Below are 22,600 nucleotides of genomic sequence, written 5' to 3' on the forward strand. Positions count from 1 at the left end.
GGATTATCCCCCATCTTACATAGAAGAATTAAAGAAATTCACCCCGTTAATTGTTTCACCGACAACAAATTTCCAGCCTATCCTTTTCAATGATATAGTTTCTATTCTACGGGCGGTGCACACAATGTCTAAACAAAATGGTAATAAGAGAACAGGGGCAAAATTTCAATCAGCTGGTATGAAGAATAAATGGACAGCTAGGACCAAACAACCTGTTCACAGTAATAATTTTTTCATTCGTAACTACGTATAAAAAGAAACTAAAGTGAACTAGAAACTGTATGCAACCCGGCCTAAATGGATTGTAGTTTATGCGGTGTAAGCAAATTCGGAATTACCTAATAGCAGTTTGTTTTGAATGAAACCTCGTACGAAATCAATTTATTCTTACAAAAAAGGCAATACACTCACGTAGTAAGATTCCATCTTATCCATGGCTCGACTCTGAACGCGCTCTGCCTTCAACCGTTACTTTGGCATGCAAGTGATTCACAATATTTGCCGAGCTAAACAAAAGTGTGGTTCAGGACCTCTTGCGTTGGTTGATCAGTAGAAAGGCAGGGATGCCACCTCATGGACAGGTCGTGTTACTGCCTTCGCGACAGGAACAGGAAAACACATCCAACGTGCAAACCAAGGGTTTTATCTCGGTGACAATCGTAGAGAATGTTGCCTTTGTTCTCAGAACAAATACTCTTTACCAAGGATGAGCAAAATAACATTGTTATGAACGGATTCTAGTCCGATAAAAGAATAAACTCGATGTACACATGATTAAACAAAGGCTTTTTTCATTAAAAAAGGCAAACAGTCGAGAATTTGGAAATCTCATTCTGGTTTTGCTGACAATAGAATGAGTGTCCTAGCAACAAGCTGAGCAGGGTGCCTGTTGCTAAGCAAAATAGCGATGTTCACTTGCAGCAATTCTTTAGCGTTCTTACTGAGAACTGGGTTGTTATTTCAAACGTGATCCACGGTTCCAAGAAAACACGTGGTTGGCCTAATCAAAACAAGCAGCTGCTTGCTCTATTTCTCCTTCACAGGGGTATTTCGCGTTTAAGAATACCTCCCTTTGCAGGGTCTCGCCCCATGGAAAGATATGGTACTGCAGTATAAATTTCACGTTCAAACAGACTTTGATTAGCTAGCGTCTACTATAACAAAAAACCTTTTCATTGAAATTTTCATTCAAAATGAAGAATGGCACTGTCAATACCAACCAAAATCATGGATTTATATATTAGTTACATTAGACAGAGCCAAAATTTTATTTATGATTTCCTATTGGGCAAACATAAGATATTAAAAGTGAAAAGCAGTGCATGTCTGTCCTCCAAAACAAAATCTTGCTATGCCACATCCAAAAGGAAACAAAATCTACTACAACGTGTCAAATATTGATAAAAAGATGCATTCACATATAAGATAGGCCATTTGGTCTTGAAGTGTCACAAAAGAAATAAATGAGTGTAAATTATACAAATAAAAGGGCATTAAAACAAGCTTTTGGTATTATCTATTGCCTCTACGAAAGAAAAACTTGACCAAACCCAGTCCATTTGTATTTCAAATGGAATTTTTCTTTCAAATGGAAGGGATCTACCCAAATGCAGCTGGATGCGAGAAGCGACAGAAATAGATGATAACGGTCCGGTTGACAAAACAACTGGCACGTGATTTGGCTTCACGTGGTCACATTAGTTGTCCGATGTCTGCATATTTTCTCCTTAAACTGTGTCTCTTTTGCAAATTTTGATCCCGCCGACGATTGCTCGAATGTTAACTTAATCCAAAGATATTCAACGCAGATAACGGTTCTGATCCAATTTCCATCACGAGGTCAGGGAACAAGATTAAGGCATCAAAAACAGTCAACGGATGAATACAATGTGAAGAGATCTTGTGACACGGCTTAAAACGTGTCAATTGTTCGGTTGCGACAAGGGCTGGACATCTTTAGAATTCATACCACGAAATGAGCCGTGAAACATAGGCCTAAGGCCTGTAGATCAATCCCTGAAGGCAGTGATGTAGATAGCTCCTGGAAAATTCGAAGGGAAAAACATGCAAACCACACCCAATAAACTCACAGGAAAGAGGAAACGCCCTTTTGAGTGTATTGGAATAAAAAACATTTTTGTTTAAATAGAAATCAAGCATCTAAAATGAAATGACCACAACCCAACCTATTCCAGTGCATTTTTGGAAAAAAGCTCGACAGTAATGTTTTTCAAAAGTGGGGATCCTAACCCTTCTCCCCCTGCCTCACCCCTTGCATATACCACTGACTGAGATTGAAAGTAGAGAACAAAATGAAAAATTTTAAGAAAAAATTAGCTGTTCCTTGCCTGATAATGAAGGTTGCTGAAAGGAAGCAAAGGCCATTTGTAACCAAATATTTACATTTTCTATTTTATTGCAGTTTCAGGTGAAATTGAGGAGACGAAAAAGAAGAGGTGATTATCTGAAGCATATTCCAAAAAATTGGTGAGAAACTATAAGCTCCTCTTGATGATGTGATAAAAGAGAAGGTAGCTAGGTGAGCTGTTTTCGAAGAAATCTTCTATCCTTCTCGTTTGAGATGGTTTGGAAAATAGGTAGAGGAAAAATTGGAACACAAGCTTGTTATTTTATTAAAATGACAACAGGGTATTACAAGCAAGATGATATAGGTTTAAACATGAAATGGAAATTCTCATGGAAGGAAACAATGCTTCCTAATGAATAATTTTTTGCCACTGCATAAGAAATACAGAAACCTAAGCATTGTCTGTTGGCTTCATTCCATTTTACTTCAACTCATCTATTTAAGCATGATAGCCTATTCAGCAATGGTTTATAAGGGGCCATACAGAATTACAAGGGATATCATGACAGAACTGACTTTATATAGTAAGTAGAATAGCACTGGGGTCCTTCAAGCATAAATTGATTACCATCAAGAGTTGCCTGTGTGTGGTATGAGCTATTTTGTATGACTATTTTGACTGAGTGCTACTTTAACAATATAAATTTACAGAAAGAATCCTAATCATGATTAATGACGTCACAGGAATACTTTGTCAGTTTACTGAAGCAGGTTCCTGTGCTGGAAAAAGTCAAGGCCTCAAAAAAGCATTGATTGAGGATATCCACAGTGAATAGTGAAAGATATAGAAGCACCAATATTCAACAAAAAGGTAGCTGTAAAATCATAGATGAGCAAAAGTTTCGATTGGCTGACAGCACTGATAATCACAATTTGATTGGCCAGCAGCAGTCTGCACGGGAGCGTCAGATATTTAACGAACATCACGAAAAGTCATTAGCCCTACTTGGATTCTTCAATTAGAAGCAGATGAAGAAAGGTTATTCCTCGCCTGCTTTAATTAAATTTTTGTTGCATTTGAAGATTTGCGGGCGACGGTAAGTGATTAAGGCAGTCCTAATAAAAACGATAGCTAATACCTTATTTGTTTTTCCTAATTGTTCGCCTAGGCATATTGGCTCAAGGATTCTACAGAAGTCACTTATTGGTCCTGTGAGATCAATGGCTGTACACATAAGACGGGTAGCTTTGGTCTCAATCGATGTCTATTTTGATACACGTGTGAAGAACCATATGAGAAGATTTGGTTGAGGAAACAATATACGATAAAATGCCAAGCTTACAAAGCAATTTCGCTAAACAAATAGAGTGCAGAAAATTTGCCCTTGAAACCACTATCTATGTATCTCTTCAGCAGAGGAGTTTGAGTGTTAATACCAAATACCATTGTTATTGAAGATCTTTTGCGCGAGTAGTACCAAGAATTATAGGCAGAAACATTACCCTTTTTGCCTAAAAGTTTCTAAAGGAATGCTGGGAAGTGCTGGGAAATAGCTGGTGCCAGAAAAAGAAATAAGGCGAGCAGGAGTGTGGCCTATTTGCAGTTATTTATACCTCAAAGAATAGCTATTACTCTCTAACATATCAAATGGTCGATGGAGCATACAAATCTTCTATAGATCAGCCATATGATGAATAATATATAAGCTGTTTTTTTAATTCCCTGAATGCTGCACTAAGGTGTTGCTCCAAGCCACGAGAATGCAAGCTGACACAAGGATGATTGTTATAATTATTGTTCTGAGCATAATGCTCGCGCCTTCGCTTGACACACTTGAGAATATGGAATGCTATTATCAGTATACGAAAAAATATGAGATTCTAAGACATAATAAGCATTTGTACATCAGAAAAAAAAACACAAAAAAAGAAAGTAAAAGAAGAAAGGCAGAAGCTTTTCCACTAGAAGTCTTCTACTGGAGGTGTTATCTATTATTGCATTTGGATGCTCTTCTACTTCCAACTGCACTTGTCAATGCATGGACTAAACTGACAATTTACGGTAGAAAATCACAGAACAAGGTTAAAATAAAACCTTTATTATAATGCTTAATCACTGAAGAAGAGCGAACATGCACTTGACAAAAACATGCACAGAAATAATCAAACTAACTCACAATAATTAGGTGCAGAACTCTAAAATTGATGACAATGAAAATACAATGTTTGAGCACATTGCAAAGTCAAGGTGCAGTTGTAAGCGAATGTTTGCAAGTTTTGAGTTTCCAAACAATAAGATACTGAAAATCAAATTTACTTTGCTTTGATAGAATCTCTTGAAACTTGGGTAGTTACTCATTTGCCAGACTGCTGTTTACTAACCCCAAACTCCTAACAAAAGCAGTCAGCAATGGCTAAAGCGTTGTGTTGTGTTTGTTTACTTGACATAATCATGATAATGAAACAAGTGACAATATGCACATGTTTTTAGATCGTTGCAATATCGAAAAGGTTTTGAAGCAAACGAAGACATTGCTCATAATTATATTACGAAAGAATTATCAAACAGCTGAAATTTGAGACAATTTTCGAGAATATCATAAGTTTTCAATCCGATTGCTCATTAACTACGTATTTCGCTACAGCAGGCTCAGAATTTGACGATTACATGCCATGCACGAAATCTATGTAACAGCAAATCAAAAAGCAACACGACAGTGTTGATAATTCGGTCGTGGCCTTTCCCTCTTCACGAACACCTTTAGAGCGTGTTGCTTGTAATTAACCAATACAGTTTCAACTCATACTCCTGTAAATTTACCTTCTTCGTCATTTCTCCTCTTCAGATAAACAACCAGCCCAGACCAACAATGCAGATATCAACTGTGATAAGTGTGCCTGGAACTAGAGTGTCGCGCGAAGATTTCACGCCAGACTTACTAGCACTCCGTAAACAAGCCGGCCAATTGCACGGCCTTTGAACAACAATGCCCTGCAGACGGCTAACTCCTTTCACCGTTTCAGCGACCTTTTCCACATTTTTTGACGAAAACACTGCGGGATTGGGTTTCTAAGATTTATTTCTGGCGTTTTTCAATCTACAGATTTAAAATTGGTTTTGCTGGGTTAATAGCAGGCCATATGCACATAACATTTATAAGAATATTTTGAAAACTAGCTTATACAATGTTATCTAGAGTTATTCTGGTAAAGGACCTCTCTTTGTGGTAAAAGTCCAAAGTTCGTTTGTTTTATCAGTAAGTTTGCCAAACATTTACGTGTTTTCCAACAAATTCTAGAAAATACAACTGAGTTTGACTACTATAAATCACATCATATATCTGGACGTATAAAACACTTCACATAAAAGAATATATATCCGGATGAATAAAACATTTAGTTTTCAGCTTTTTTACTACTAGCACTCTTCTCTAACACTCTTGAAGATCAATGTTAAGCCCTGGCAAAACCACTAAACATTTCACTCAACATTTCACCCAACTTTTGTTTAGCCAAAAGTTTAGTGAAAAGTTTAGTCGTTTTGCCACCCTGTTTAATGTTGTTTAGTCGTGTTGAGTATTGGTGAGCAAAGTTTGATCCTGGACAAAAATGTTTAGCGTTGTTTTATGTTGTTTAGCAGATGTTTAGTCATTTTGCCACCAATTAAACATTTGTTGTGATCGCGCAGGCGCTTTAGCTGTGGAAATCCAAAGGTTTTCGACGGTTATCATTGGTTTTCCTGTCTCCACGTGACCCAAAAAGCCTTTATGAGCCACTGTGTCTTCTTCAACAGTCAACTTTGTTGTCAATGTGCTAAAAAGTCTTTTCTTTCCCCGTCGCTTCATCCAGTTCTTATTTTTATCCACTGCTTGTGCATGCAACACAATAAACCAAAAGCAAATTCCTATGCAAGATCCCCTACAACCCAACAGCGTCATAGACAGCTCGCAGTTCAACAAAGTTGAGTGAAGTTCAATGAAAAGTTTGGTCACGTTTTGCTACCCTCGCTCAACTTCACTAAACAAAAGTTGAGTGAAATGTTTAGTGAAATGTTTTGCCAGGGCTCTACTTGCAATGGAAAGGTTATATTCTTAAAACCAAAAAAAGACACTTGGCGAGCTGATGAAGTTATCAAAATCAAAAAGACAGCAGGAAATTGAATGATAGTTGAACCAATTAAAAGCAAATAAAAAAGATAGCATATCCAATTTTAATACTGAGCGTGGTAGCTATTGGATAGATTGTGTATTGAATGTTAGAACCGGATCTAGATCATGAGCAACAAGGAAAAACCAGAGAAAAATGAAGATGATAAACTGCTCAAAGGTTCAGAGGTAGCCATCAGAAAGCAAAGAGTTATACTTAAGTCAAGGCAATCCAAAATTAGCAAACAACACTAATAACAAACATTTTGTCAAACTCTAAACTGAAGTTGAAGCAAAAGTACGAAATTCAGTAAAGATGGCAGAAAAACACGCTACAAGCTTACAAGCTTAACTTTTTAACCTTTCTCTTTTCTTGTATTTATCATTTATCTTGCCATTAGGATGAACAAGCCAAAAATTGTTGCCAGGCACACATCGAAAATGTTCTACAGCCGCCTTTTGAAAGCTGCATAAGCCGTATCAATAAGCGTTAAGAAGCGAGGGTAATACAAATTGCTTGTACAGCATATCCAGTCAATCAAAGGCATCTATCTAAGCCCTATGACATGTGAAACACGAAGGAACAGAAACCTGAAACCGGCTCATTCAACATGCCTAGTAGTTGAAGCTCCGTAAATCCATATTCAAACGGTATGAATATACGTAGTCTACGGTATAGTTGATACTGGGAATGCTTAAACGTCGCAATGAGCACAATAACAGTCAGCGGATTTTACTTCGTAAACTAAACTCAAAGGACATCGATGATGAGTTTATTGTTTACAAACCATGAGTAAAAGGAATTTAGTGCTGAAATAATTAGTAAAAATAGCACAAATATATAATCTTAAGTTTCACTAAATATAAACAAAATGTTTGGCATCAAGAAAAAATACCATTGTACGGTGTATGTGGCAGTCTGTGTCCGATAGCATACTCGAGTATCAAGAAAAACAGTTCTCTAATCTCTAAAACAGATAAATATCTTACGAGAAAGGGACTCAAAACAGAAGAAAAGTGAAGCAGACTCCATAAACAAGTCTTCACATTTTACTATAAGATCGCTGTTGATGAGTCCCTTTTCAACATGCCTGTGAAAAACTAACTCTCAGGTAAGCGTTCTCACCAGATACTGGTCTACTCCACCAGTAAACAAAGCAATTACTGTTTTAAAACATGGATATCTAAACGATAACTTGAAAACACTGTCATGAACTGCCACTTTGATAATTTTAACTTAATTTGCTTTGTACTCAACTTCGCTAAACTTTGGTACTGAATGCTGACCTTGTCAACCTGTTAGATACACTAAGATTACCCTCAGTAAGACACTTAAGGTTGGAAGCCATATCTTAACTACAGCAGGGGGAACAAACATAGCATATATCCAAAAACATTTTCCAGTGGCAAATACACAGAACTGGCCGAAAAATAAAGCATCTGATCCAACCTGCTAACAAGATGATAAGGCTTCGAGGCCAATCTAATTTATTGGTTTCCTTATCAATTTGCATGAAAACAATCCCTTGATTTTAAGAATACTTTGCCACAACAAAGTTAAATAACTGTTGTTTAGTAGTCTTCTGGTGCTATGTTTGTGCTATGAATTTGGTGAAGTAGACGAATTTCTTAAAGTTTCAAATATATAACAGATTGTTGTTTGATTAGTTGCATCTTGCTAAATATTATGACTTGAAATTATTTCATTTCGAATTTAGGTAGGTTTAACCGAAATGGAAAATCGTCTACGAAAAAAAGTAATAAATTTGGCGTTCATCACGCAAAAACAGAAAGGGTGACGGTTAAAACACTGAAATGTAAGGTTAAAACACAACTATGAAAGAAACAAAACCTGCGCCCCTGAACTTATGAAAATTTATCTATTCCTACCTGGAACATTGCAAAAAACAGGACGGTTTTATCCGTACCTTCTCCCATACCGCTTGTCCAGATGAAACAAACATTGGACTGACAAGATCCTTTCAACGAATTGCATTGAACTGGATTTTCAAATACTGTTCGTTGAAACAGCAACAAAGCTTACGTTTTCCAAACAATATGACAAGATCTTAAAGGTTATTAACAAATTATACATTATTTAGCTAAAATAATATTTTTGCTCTAGGACTACAAAGTTTTAGAGAGATATTGTGCATAAAAGAGACAGAAACATCTTATCTTAAGATATTTGCATGAAAAGAAAAGGTTTTCAACGTTCAGTTTAGCTACATTTCTAACAAAGACTTGTACAATTCCTGTATCAACTAATCCTGGGTCAATGACAGTAAAGTCTAGAATCACTAAATGTGAATACTGAGACAATTTCTAGTATGTGTCTGCTCATTATTTCGCAGAACGAGCGATTCCCTCTGGTTTTTGTTGACTAGTGGGTTTCTTAACGAATGAGCCTCACTACTACATGCAAGAACACAAAGTGATCATAATGAAGCTAATTGGTTAAAATTCAAACGTCAGTCAACAAGACCCCAATCAGAACCACTATTCATGTGAAGGACCAATCAGAAATTTGAAGTCGTTGAAGTGTCCATATATAGTAATTTCAAGTAACTCTAATGAAGGACTGTACGACAGGGTGATAAAAAACAGCATACGTGCCCAAAAATACCGACTGCCTTCAATAAGTTTAGACAAAAGTGAAATAAAAAATTGATTTTCAAAACTAATTCAAATTACCGATGGATGACAACAGAAAACATGGCAATCAAAGACATGGTTAATAGTACTAACAGACTGATAACTTACTTCACAAAAATAGGCCTACTTTTGTGAAGGTTGTATAATAAATAAAAGTGAAGCTCTTGAGGACAACAAAGCAAATATATAATACAAATAAAAAGAGATACGATATGTGCCAAAACTAAAAATATCAACGAGAAAGAAGAAAAAAAATAAAATATAAAGCTGATTAAAATAATAAATAATATAAGAATTATAAATGACTGTGAATTTGAAAATGCTCACAAAAAAGTTTGTGTAGAGCAAGACTGAAGTGTCAATTATCAAGGATTGATAAAAAAGTAGGGTGAATTAGATATGACAACAGGCTAAAGGGTTCAAATTGTGAAGCTATACTTTTTACGGAGATAGTTTAGGAGAATAGTGAAGCTTAAAATAGCAATAATTAACAAATAGAAATAGAAAAACAGTCTTATGTTGTCGAAAAAATCTTGTCGTAACATTTTTAAACGTTTTAGCTTTACCAATATTTTACGCTCACAATGATAAAACAGCAAAATATGATGTCATGTTTTAATTGCGTCTTAAGCGAACTACGTTGAGGACATCAGACATTCTCTCTCTTATTTATTCACCAAGATAATTAATCAACGATGTCGCTGAAGAAAAGTTCAAGAAAATATTTAGGAAATGTCAGGAATACCGAGGTACAGAAATTTCTAAAAAATAAACTATATACATTCTTTTTGAAAAAAAATGTGTATATCCCTGTTTCAGCAACAAAAGGTCGTTTTGTTCCCTATTTAAACCAAAATATCTAGGCCTAAGGGCTCAAGCCAATAGGTACTTTGGTAACGAGAAACGTATATTGAGGCAAACCCCAGTGTTAAAATGCTTGAAAGCATGATTGACTACGCATGCGGCCTTTATCACTGCAGCTATCTAGGTTGTGCTTTAGAAACAGGCCGACAAATGAAGGGCAGATTACCAAGGTACTTAACTTGATATAAAACAAGGGACAAAAACGGTGGGTTTAGCCTCAGCAAAGATATCAATATCCTTCAATTTCACAACAGTGATTGATTTCTAAATACGACTTATCGTGGTCAAGACAAAAATAAATTACTTTTTTTGCTTTCATTGCGGTGTCTATTTTTACGTGACCTCTTCAAATAAGGGTTGTTTATGAGTGCAGATTTTACCTCTCTTGCATCGCTTAAAATGAATTGTGCTAGCGAAAACAAAGCTTGAATTATTCCTTGTTTGTCATACTCTTTATCATAGGATAAAAAGGAACAAGTAACTGAGAGTGCCGGGAACAAGTGAGACATGTTTCGAGCTTTAAAGAAGCCTAGAGATGTCTGAAACAGCAACAAAAGCTGAAGAAAACAGGGACATTTTCAAGCAGCCTGAGACCGAATTGGGCTGATGACAGCAACTGGTACCAGGATAACTCAACTATCAGTAGAGGCAATTTCAGACCTTTGTCAGTCTACCCTATTCCTGCACAATCAACTCTATTCAAGCAGAATCAATCCCATCCCTGCATAATCTATCCTTTTCCTGTGCAATCGGCTCTTTTCCTGCCCAGTCTACCCTTTCTTTCCACGATCTAGCCTATTCCTGCACAATCTACCCTAGTCCTGCACAATCTACCCTAGTCCTGCACAATCTACCCTCTTCCTGTACAACCGACCCTGTTCATGCCCAGTCTACCCTATTTCTGCCCAATCGACCCTATTATTACACAGACTTCCATATTCATGCCCAGTCTACACTTTTCTTTGATAGTCTACCCAACCAATTTGGCATACTTTACTTAAAGTGAGTGGACATTACCTCAGTGCCCAATTCAAAATGATTGGATAAGCAAGCTCTGTGTAGCAACAGGCATGATAATAAGGGAATGTAGTCGCTGGTAGCAGCATTCATGGTTTATAGTAATGCAACCTTTAAAACTCCTGACCTTTAAATACCCCTGGATCAAGCGCAGTTATGTCGCAGTGACAGGTCAGTCTGCTACGGATTTAGCACAAGAATATGCTATGAATCTTTTTTAATAAGCAGACCCAGTTGAGATATACAGCTACTCAAATGATGTCCCCTGAATATACCTTATACATGCCAATATGGCTACAGGCAATGAAAATCCCCTTGAAAAACCCTCAGATTAAATGAGTGGCTTCTAGGGTGAGCAAAAAGGAGAGGGGACTGATTTATGATAACAAACCTCGAGACTTCCATTTGATGAGAGACTTCTGCTTGAACTATTGCCCTTGGTCATTCCATTCAGGTCCGGTAAGGAGTCAGATTTCAGTGATTCCGATTTGACCGAATCTGTTCCGGATGACGGGGTGGCGGCTCCAGCCACACTCTTCGCCTCTTTAAACTTCTCTGAAAACTAAGCAAAATTGTGTATAAGGTTAGAGAATGGCAAGCAAATAGAACATAAACCGATAATTGATACAGTCAGCATCATACGATGGCTTTTAGAAATTTTAAGCCAAGAATAAGATAACAATGAAACTATTAGAGAAACTGCACAGAATAATACTATTGCTCTTTGTTGAAATAGTGACAATATGTGATTCAGATGTTAATACAGTACGCTTTAAAAGCCGTTTGGCTGTACTGTAGACAAGACAGAACAAGGGAGGTGATGTGCAAATCGATTGAGCGGCACCGCCAACGCAGTGAGGGAACTCGAAGGCAGGTACGGCCTTTGTTTGACGTAATTTCGCGGCATGTTTAAGACTGGTTTGAGTAAAACGGCTTAATGAGCCACTCGAGTTCAAGGAGCCTTGGGTAATAGGATCCTTTTGGTTAGAATCAAATTTCTTTTATAAATAGGACTTTCATGATCGCTAAATCTGTAGAATTAAGAAAAACATTTTATGTAGACAAAAGATAAAGTATAGACAAACCACAAGTGCCAGAAAAAACGTAAGGATTATGGGCCCAAAAAAATTTGACAGTATAAAATTTGACAGCAAATGTCAAACTGCCATTTTGAAACGCAACGTAGCGCTTTTCAAAGCAAAAACTTGCTATAATATCCACCACAGCTTTTTGAAAACATGGCCTAAATTCCTTTCTAGGCATGACAAGTGACAGGCTTTGGGTAACGGTGAGGAAATACTGTAACATACTGTCAAAATAGTTCATATTTAATGCGTCATTGCCATTTTGCACTTGGCATGCGTAGATAGGCCATTAAAGAAAAGTTTATCGTATCCACTCAGTAAGTTTCAATCAAGCATTGTATTCAATTTTTATCACCATAATCGCGAAGACAACCTTCTTTTTTTCTTTCTTAACATAAACAATTGATAGCAAGCAAAATATATACACATCTATAAAAGATTGTTGATACCACTATGTAGCAAAGAAAAAGGAAACGTCTCTGGCTATTAAAATATAATAAACTAGAAATCTGAACTCAATTGTACATAAAGGTCAAGTCGCAATAAAGAACCGATAAATTTTTCTACAAATTTTATAGAAATAATAAGTTTTGACAGAATAAAACTAGCAAAAAGTAAAAGTTTTTATGGTGAATTGGACGATATCAGAGATACCAAAACGAGACAACATTTGGGCTAAAGTGAGATTCATCGGAGCTTGCAGTAGATGACAAATACCATTGGAGATTCCCTCAGTGTCTTATTGTCAACAGAAGCTTAGGAGCAACAAAAATAGTTCGCAAAAGAAAACATTTTCTCGTTTCTACAAGAAACTGGTTGGGTGTTAAAGGAAAATGAAAAAAATACTGATTGCAGCACTGCAGGAATGGAGTATCTTGGGTGAAGGCAACCCTGAAAGCCCTAAATCTCTAAAATCCTTCAAAAACACAATAAGATTTTGTAGTAATGGCTTGTAAGCAGCAGTTAGCTAGTTACATACGCTTTGCTGAATCACCTATGATGTGAACTTGCTCGATATCAACAATCTAGCGCCGAAAATGTTTTCTAGATAATATTGACTGTCAATGACCGTTTATGCGCAGTATATTTAGCACCGAGGTTACAAATGGTGGTGACCAAAAGCATGTCAAGTCATCTAGAGAACGAGAATAAGATGGCTGGTGGTGAAGGGCACTTCGATGAAAAAGACAAGAGTGTAGGAAGTTGGCAGTTACTAAGAACAAAGAATGGAGAAGATGATGACCGGGAAGGATAAGTGGAGAAGATGATGATGCGGATGACGACGTTGAAGGAGAAAAGCAATATTAAGAAGGTTGAAAGGATGATGGATATCAGGCAAACAGTTGGAAAGGACCTTGGAAAACAAAGGCGCGAAGAGTATGCCAAAATGGTGAAAGTGACGAACATGAGCACGAAAAAGGTGATGAAGTTTGGCGATTATGAAGATAGCAATCAAGAAAATGATGGTGAAGAAGATAACAATGAAGACATCAATGACGGTGAAGAAGAAGGTGGAGAAGCTAAATGAAGAGGTGAAGGAACTGGAGATGATGGCATTGGAAACGATGGCAACAGGGGCGATGATGACTTTTGATCAGAAAAGAAAGTACCCAGAAGAAGATGACTAACATTACAGCAATTAAGAAAGTGATGATGATGCAGATTAGAAGATAAAATGAAAAGCGCAAGAGTAGCAGACAGTGAAGGTGATGACAACAGAAGCAATAATCGTATTTAGAAAAATCAGAAACAAGATCAGAAAAATAGCAGTCAAGACGATTGTGGTGAAAGAGAAAAATTAAAAAAAGTATCATGAAGGAGATGGCGACAGAGAGAAAAAACGAAGAGACGATTGCCCGGTAGAAATGGAAAGTGAAAAAATAATAATTGAAGAACAAGAGGATGATGACAATCGAGAGGAGAACGCTTTTGAGCAAGATGGCGGTTGAAAAGACACCGATAAAAAGGTGAAGACAACATCGATTTAGAGGAAAGGATTGAGAGCATAACAATGAAAGATGAAAATGAATACCACAAACATAGAGAAAAAGGGCAATGATTAATGAAAGGTAGACTTCAAAAGTTAAACAGTGCAGAGAATAATAAAACAAATTATGACAATATCCGATAATGAAGCTTACTATTACAGGCAAAGACTATCATGAAGCGGATGCGATTGAGGAGGACAGCAAAATTATCATATAATAATATTAATATGTGGAGTGTTTAAACAGGATATACATGTTAACAACATATGATGCTATTAACTGACCTGAAAACACTATAGATAACAGCAGAGTGTTCAAAATTCACAATAAATTATTTTTACGTGATCTAGTTATACACTCCTTGCTTATTCAAGTGGAGGGAACTTAGCGTACACCAAAGTTACAAGCTTGCCTTGTGTAGCAAACTTACTTTTTTCAGAATTCCCCGTATATCATTTGCGAAAGCAGAAACTCACCAGGTGGATCCTAACTATGTACGTGCAAAGCAATAACTCAAGAAATCAAGACAAACAACAAATGAAACCTTAATATTTATGAAATCTTAGGACCTCTATCTGATTTTAATAACTGACCTTATCACAATAACGCTACCAGCTTTTCAAACGAGGCTATGAGACCTCGAAGATAGGAAAAGTGTAGTGTAGTATATATCTCGAGGTACTCGGCTGCATGATCTTATTTGTAATGATTGATACTAAACATTGATCTAAATATTAGACAAGACTGAAGAGAAATAGTAGATGAAACACTGAACCAACAAGATTTACAGGACAACGTAAAGATTTACATGTAATTATAGCTTTATAAGTAATTTTCCCTTGCGTTTTTACTCGCTCCTCTTTTATTGCTACCCATTTTGTTTGATAGTTCTTATATCCATTTTGTATGGTCTTATAACGATCTTATGACTTTTTATGATTTCACGATTTTATTTATTCTACTTTACACAACATACATTATGACAGATTTTTGTCCTTCAAACAACCAGATATACGCAGAAATAACATGCATGGTTTTAAGCCTCATATAGTTAAACAACGATATACTGCATAATACGGTGTGGAACGAGCATAGCTAGATCATCTTAAATAGGCTCTTTGCAGCTAGGCGTCACGTGCTTGGTTACCGCATAGAAATGCCATACTGGAGAGCATGAGATCCAGCGGCCTATACGTAAACAATACGATCGCAGTTTAATCGCAGTTTTTGAAGATATACCAGCATAATTTACCCTTTTTAAAATATAATATAGTCTTTTTAGGCTTTTACTGCTTTTTTGGCGTTTTCCTGTTGGATTTTTTCGTCACCGAGTAATAGGTAAATCACCACAAGCTTCGATAGAAGGTTATGGAACAAACGGTAGGCCGACATTTATGTATTTTATTTTCTTCCGTTTCTCTAGTTTCGATTTAATGTATTGGTTAATTTATTAAACTATTTTTTATTTACGCCAATATTCGTTTTTTTCCAGAAGGTACACACTGTAGTGTAATTTGACCTTTAAGACTAAGGGGTGCGGGGTCATCACGATAGAATTTACCGACGAAAACATTGACAATTGCAAAGAGCCTATTGGCACTGGAAGGTGATTCGACATGGAATTTAAATCTTTCATTATTGATTCTACAATGTTCAAAATCCGCAAATACACGATTCTCCACGCTCTAATCATGACATTCCGAAAATCACACAATGAACACCAGGGCTAAAGCTCGCCAGAGATTTCACAGTATTTGAAAATAATACTTTCATTACATTTGTAATATGAACAAAAAACCGGAAAATTACAGGCAATTTTTCCGCGCGACGGACAGAAATATAAAAAGTTATTAAATTGCAAAAACTAATTACATAGCTACCTTGGGAAAGGGAAATAACTAAAATAGTTACTTTGCGATAATTTGCTCGTTGAAGCCGAAATTGCCTGCAACAACTTCCGCAAATTAAGAACAGGAGAAGGTCACTCACGCAAACGTTTTAGTGGCTGCTTTAAAAAGTACAAACAACCTGGTACGAGGTTAACATTCCTAGTCAAGCAGCGTTAACCTTAAAATGAGGCATTTCAAAGATGAACCAAAAAAATGTAGGCCACACTAAAAAAGGGGCACCGATTGTCATATTGAAATTCACAAAGGAACAATATACAACGGGAATTTAGAAAAAACCAAATGCTTTGTGACATACAGAATTTAAGAGAAAAGCAAAAAAAACTTTTATCTTTGAAATCTTAAGAAGCAGCTATCTCTTAGGATGAAGTGTTTCTAGTTCAATATTCTTGATTTAATAATTGGTACCTTTCAGAGTATTTATTGAAAATGAGGTTCATATACGTTCAACACTGTGACTTTACGCCGCCGAAAAGCGCTTAGAATATCAAATCTATTAAAGTTTTGATAATGAAGGAACCAGCACTATGACATGTACAAAAGGAGGTTTATTGAATCTTATCAGATTTCTACATACGAAATCATCCCTGGTCCAGATAGGGAAGCCGCAAGTAACAAGGTCCTGAAAATCAAACTTATAAGTCCTGTGATCGACATATGTATCTTAGCAACGCACCACAGCTATTACCCATCTTAAAAATAATTTGATCAGTGAAGAGCCGGTGTAAAAGAGATGTTATCTAGCAAACGAAGAATAACAAAGCTTCGATTGTTACTCTAGATGTAAGATATGAGGCCTCATTCCATGAAAATTGGTCATAATTCTGGTCATTATTGCTAATACTGAACAAGGGTGGTCCTCGTGTTCATAGGAAATGGCTCAGAAAATGCACGGGTATTAAGCTTTGTGCTAAAGTGAAGTCGTTTTAAAATTGCTTTCCAATATGAAAACATCAACATAAGCCAGTGACACTACAAAAAGATTGTTTCAAGAAAAATAGATCTAAAAACAAACTTCCTATTATCTAGGCCCTATGATATTCAGATGAACTGCAGAGAAAAAAGCACACAACGGCACTTAACAATATGGATATAACTGGAATTTTATGTGATTTTTGAGTACATTCTTCTTTCTTTTCAACTTCTCTTGGGTGAAACGTTCATGTAATTTTTTAACTGCGATTTTAAGCTTAGAGATCCAACACTTATCATTAAACAATACACTGACGACACATTGGAACAAAATGACGCACAATAGGCGAAAATCATGCAAAATTTAGATAACTTCTTAGAATTTTCGTGACGCTTTTGACATCTATTTTGAAAAGATTTTAGTCGCAAATTTCTGACTTACATTCTTACAATAAAAACAACAATTAATGATAAAAGTTACTTAATGTGTGATAACAAATATTTAAGCTACTTTTTGTTACATATCTTGATGTTAAAAATTAGAGCCTATGATGCAGCATCTGTTGAGAATTATATAGAAAAAACCCTAATGGATAAGATTGGCTTTTTGAGTCAAGTAAATTGAGAGGTATCCTAGAAATCCTGTTTCATTCTTGTCAGTAACTTCTTTTTTTTCTAATACAGGGAAGAAACATTTTAGATGCTTGTGGGTTTATTTATTAATCAACAACTATCACAACTGACTTTTGTTTAGTTTTGTTGCAAAATTAAAACCAAATTCATTAACCGCGCCCAAAAGCACTTTTCTTGTATCTATCAATACAAGTCCTCCTCATATTAAACAAACAAAGCTTACACAGCCCAATCAATTTAAACTATTGTCTAGGAGTAAAGGGTACTAATGAACTAGACCTAAAAAAATTGAATGAAAACCTGGCAATTTAAAGGAACAGAAAACATGGCTCAGGACTTTAAAAAAAGTTATTTGATACAAGTCAAACTGTAATAAGGTACTGGGATGTATCAACATAAGAATTAGAAAGAAGGTCATTAACAGAGAAAACATTGATTAGTCTCATAACTCAAGTTGCCCATACTTATCAAGTGAAAAGAAATACTACACTGGCTTTATCTTCATTCGCGAAATGAGCAGGCAGTACCTAGATAATGAGCCATGTCTTGTACTCTTTTATTAAATATGTAATCTATAAAGCTATATTGTGATGCAGGGCCTTTATCAACATATCAACTGAGGGGAACAATTGCCCATGCAGCCCCAGTGACTTTCTATTGTTTTAAACAATAGCCTATTGTCCTTCTTCTTATATAAACAAAGGTTTGCTTATAACATTGTATAGTTATATATAAACAAATCTTTGTTGCAACAGCACTAAGGGTGACAGGCAAATAAGGCAGAATACCCCCATGTTAACCCAAAACTATACAATTTACTTCTTCTTACTATAATGTAAACCACAGTATATTACCTAGTGGATCAATCATAAACAGTTACAATTAAAATATTACCTTGTTGAGGTCATTCTCAGAGTTGAATCCAAGCCCATAAACATTATTCGCTTTTGGATCAGCCCACTGTCCAAATTTTTGCGATGTCTTTGTAAAAATCATATTTGACATTATAACACTGTTGATTAAGGCCTGTAAAATAAAACATTAATTCAGTGACAAATAGCTTAGGGTTTAAATAGCAAAAATGAAGAACTTGAAGATGCCTTCCTGGGAATTCTCAGAAACTATGCCCTAATTTTATTACCTGAAGCGATGCCCTAATTTTATCACCTTCACTTCTTTTAAAAGAAAGTAAAGCCATACAATGTTTTTTTTTCTATTTCAGCTGGAGCCTAATGGCATAAAACGACAATGAGAAGAATCTCTTCTGGTTTTGAAAATCATGTTCTTTCATTTTGAATCTGTTTATATTAGAAATAGAATGAGATGTTGCTGTCAGAAAATATCCTTACAGTGAAAATTGAATGTCAAGCTAATAACTGAAATCAACTATATAAAAGTAGTTGTTTGAAATTAAAAGTTGCTCAAACACCTGGATATTTGGCCATGAACTAGCCTAAACTTGCCTAAGATTCTCCTGATACAGTACCTTATTACTTTTGAGTCTTTACATTCCTATGTTTTTCATAATCAGCTTTTAAAGAATTTTTGCTGCATATTTTATGGACAATGATAATGGATGATGTTACCAAAATCATCAATCTATTCCTAGTTGGGATAATCTATTCCTAGAATTTTACAAATATATATGACATAACCTGAAAGACTGTCATAAAATACCCCAAAATTGGGTGATAAATGGCCAATGAATTATTGCTATCAAATCAATTAAATTTGCTCTTGGTTCTAAAATCTGGAAATGGGGCAAAATAACAACAATCCAAGAGCAGAACTTGGTTCCTTCACTTGCTGCATTTCAGTCCATTTGCAATAAGACTTTTTAACTTAAGGAGGTATTTGATGGTTCTTTTACATTATGTGATAAAAAGTCAAATTTTCTTAAAAATATACTTTTGATGATGTCACACTTTGATATCATTTTTGAATCATTTGATGATGTCACACTTTGATATCATTGTATCAATTTTGAAGATATATTCCCAGGGTGTAAAATCCCTGTGTAAAATGGACCAAACAAGAACTAAATATGAATTTATATAATATGATCTAGCAATGGCTCACATAGAAATTGTGGTAATGAAACAAAAATATGATTTAATGTTTTGTACAATTAGTGATAATGTCACCTTTAATTAATGATCAGTAATATATTCTGCTTGTTAGCTGTTTATCGGTGTTTATCGGGTACAAAAACTAATATAAATAAATAATAAACCAGCCATATAAACAAATGGATATGAATTGAAAGTATAACAAATTGACAGATATACAGATATTACCAAAAAGGCCACAAACCAGTAACAGATTGTGAACCTAAACATAATGTGATTTTTAGAAATCCATATGACAGTCTTAACAGGTATAACAAACACCATGGAGAATTTGTTTATGAGAAAGATGGCAAGCAAGCACAACTGATAAAAGCAAACATAGGTTGTGAGCGTCCCATGGCTTGAACTGATTTGGGTCGCTCTAACTATTTGCTCATAAACAGCTGTGAAGATCCAATACATAAGTGATGATATTATTCATATTGTCTTCAAGGACAAGACTGTAGCAGCCTTGTGTTCTTGTCAAGATGCCACTCAACAGAACTATTAAAAAATTCACAAACATGCAGTTCACAAATTCAAAGATCTAAAAAATGCATTCTTCTTAAAAGTTGATATAGAAAGCCCTTTTACTGGATTAACCACACTGAATATAATAACATATAATCACAAAGAAATCACGGGGATTTTCTTTACTTTTTTTAACCTTTTGGTTTTTTCTTTGGCTTCTCCAAGAAAACAAGACAATAGAGAGAATATTGGTAGACAATGCAAGTCCTTGTGTATTGTGCTCTCCCCATGATGTTTTAATCCCCATTTGTAAGATCTGTTGAATATCTTAATTCCATAGCTCTAGACAAAATTCTTTTTCAGCAAACACTTCATACACATATTTCAGCAGAACAATGAAAGCAGCATGAAGTTTTCAAAGAAAAAATTCAAAGCTGATGTTTAGAATAAGAGATATTTTATTACTACCCTAATCAAAATATCTTTTTCAAATAAACTAAAATGTAATAAATACATATATTAAAAAAATTGTTAGTTATAAACAGAAAAAGCATGATGGAATCTTCAAATAAACACTACCTTAAAAGAACGGCTTAGCATTTAGAAATCATATATGGCTACAGGAAATTGATAATAGAATCATTTCCATCATCAAATTTTTTTTCTCCAACAAAAGAACAGGTAGCAAAGAGGCACTTGGATAAATATTAACAATTCATTACTCATCTTATGCAGCTAACAAGTTCATCACACAGAATTGATGCTTTTCATAACAACACCTGCTACATTATGGGCAGCTCAAAATGCAATATATTTGAACAGCAAAATATGATTCACCAATTAAATATGAAAAAACATGGTTTTCTATACTAGTGATTTATATGAAAATAATTTAACACTGTGATGATGAAACCTACAAATTTTTAAATCAACCTACTATAGGAAAATACATAAATGATCACCCTAAAAATGAACATTATGGTCATTTCTGGCATTATTCACAATAGTAATATCATATATTGATAAATCATATTAAAAAATATATCAGAAAACTGCAAAAAATTATCTTGCATTTTGCAAAAGCAGATCACAAAGCTCATTACACAATGACTTAACGACGAAAAAAGTAAATAAACTAGTTTTACAAGACTGTCATTTGCTTTCAGCTAGGCATCATCTCAAAAAAATCGAACAAGAGGGAATCCTGGAACATATTTCAGTAACAAAATTGATTTGAAAGATAACAAATTTGCTCATTGCTTTTGCATATAAAATATACCCTATATATTCTATTATTTTTAATAATATAGTGCGGTACCTACACGGCTTTCAAAACTCAGAAAATGCAAACCTTTAATGCCGTTCAGCAGGTTGTTCCGAATATTCCTTGCAGTAAATCCACATTTTTAACATCAATTTCAACCATCATTAGTATAATTTTATTGGGAAATTACAACATCTTTGATCATCTTGTTTTGTTTTGATTGCAACTGGGGTCTTGAATTGTTGCTGTGGGCCTATCCTTTTAAAGGGCCTAGACATGGAAGCGCACTGTTGGAGGCCATTAACTCGATACAACTTTGGCTTACCTTTGATCCATCTACTGAAATGATTCTGAATAAATTTCTCGTTGCGTCGAAGTAAAATGAAACTATTACTGCTTGCTTTGATACAGGAAGCCATCTCTTTTTGGTTTCTGGGTCTATCTGGAAAACGTGAGCACGGGTAGAGTAGGTCGGTTGTTCTCTGACGAAAAAAAACAAATGTTCGGTTTGAGTCCATTTCAAATTTTCCCAGATCATCAATATGTAGCAAGCCATAATTCTGGAAGAAAGAAAGTATAAGGATAGTCTTATGAATATACATACCCCATTATGCGGATTATGTTCTCCTGAGAGCGAGTTGTGTGTAGATGAGCAGTGCGTAACTACGAGTCACCTGCGGAATCAATGATTCAAAACTGTTTCGATGGGGGCAAGTTGTTGCTTGTCATCTGCTTCGGGGAGGAGGTCTTTGAGGGTAGGGCAAGGCGGAGTTGTATGGCTGCATTCTACAGATTTCAAACAGTATCTGTCATCTGATTCTCAGCCTTATTGCAATTTTGTAGTCTTTTTGCAATTATGTTAACATTTCAAACAATTTTGTAAACATCAATCTATTAAAGTATATTTCCTAGTCAAAGAAAAATGTCCCTGATGATTCAATGGGGCTTGCAGAGGACGACTTTTTGTTTCTTCCATCTATTCCTCCATTTTATTCTCCTAAGAAACATTTGTTTTTTTGCAGTTAATATTTTGGCGACTTTTCGCCTATTTCTAGTCTCTTGCTGCTGCTTCAGTCTACTGGAAGCAAATGGAGGTAGAAATAGATTCAAAAAAAGGCGGCCTCTTTAAATCCAGATAATAACACATGATCGAACTTTAATGGACTGATTAACAAGGTATCAATTTAAAAAATAATATTCAAGGGTGTTAAATATCTCTATACACGGGGAATATATGGACCCA

The 22,600-nt window shown here is 35.4% G+C and overlaps 1 protein-coding gene across 2 annotated transcripts in view; it reads right to left on the minus strand.

Annotated features, from left to right (window-relative positions):
• The window catches only part of LOC135687720 (homer protein homolog 1), a 41,746-nt gene extending 19,626 nt beyond the window's left edge, over positions 1 to 22,120 (minus strand). Inside the window, exons 1-4 of one of the 2 annotated variants that reach the window (XM_065204359.2) lie at positions 21,962 to 22,120; positions 21,683 to 21,839; positions 18,409 to 18,540; positions 11,381 to 11,551 (exon numbers count right to left, since the gene is read on the minus strand). In XM_065204359.2, coding sequence (XP_065060431.1) covers positions 11,381 to 11,551; positions 18,409 to 18,540; positions 21,683 to 21,839; positions 21,962 to 21,966 — 465 coding nt within the window. In that variant the 5' untranslated portion in view covers positions 21,967 to 22,120. Of the gene's footprint in view, positions 1 to 11,380; positions 11,552 to 18,408; positions 18,541 to 21,444; positions 21,840 to 21,961 lie in introns of those variants that run through there. The other variant, XM_065204361.2, reaches the window with a different exon arrangement.
• Between the last annotated feature and the right edge of the window lie 480 nt (positions 22,121 to 22,600).

Source organism: Rhopilema esculentum, chromosome 20 (genome assembly GCF_057945365.1).
Source record: "Rhopilema esculentum isolate cy_ngs chromosome 20, ASM5794536v1, whole genome shotgun sequence".
Lineage (NCBI taxonomy): Eukaryota > Metazoa > Cnidaria > Scyphozoa > Rhizostomeae > Rhizostomatidae > Rhopilema > Rhopilema esculentum.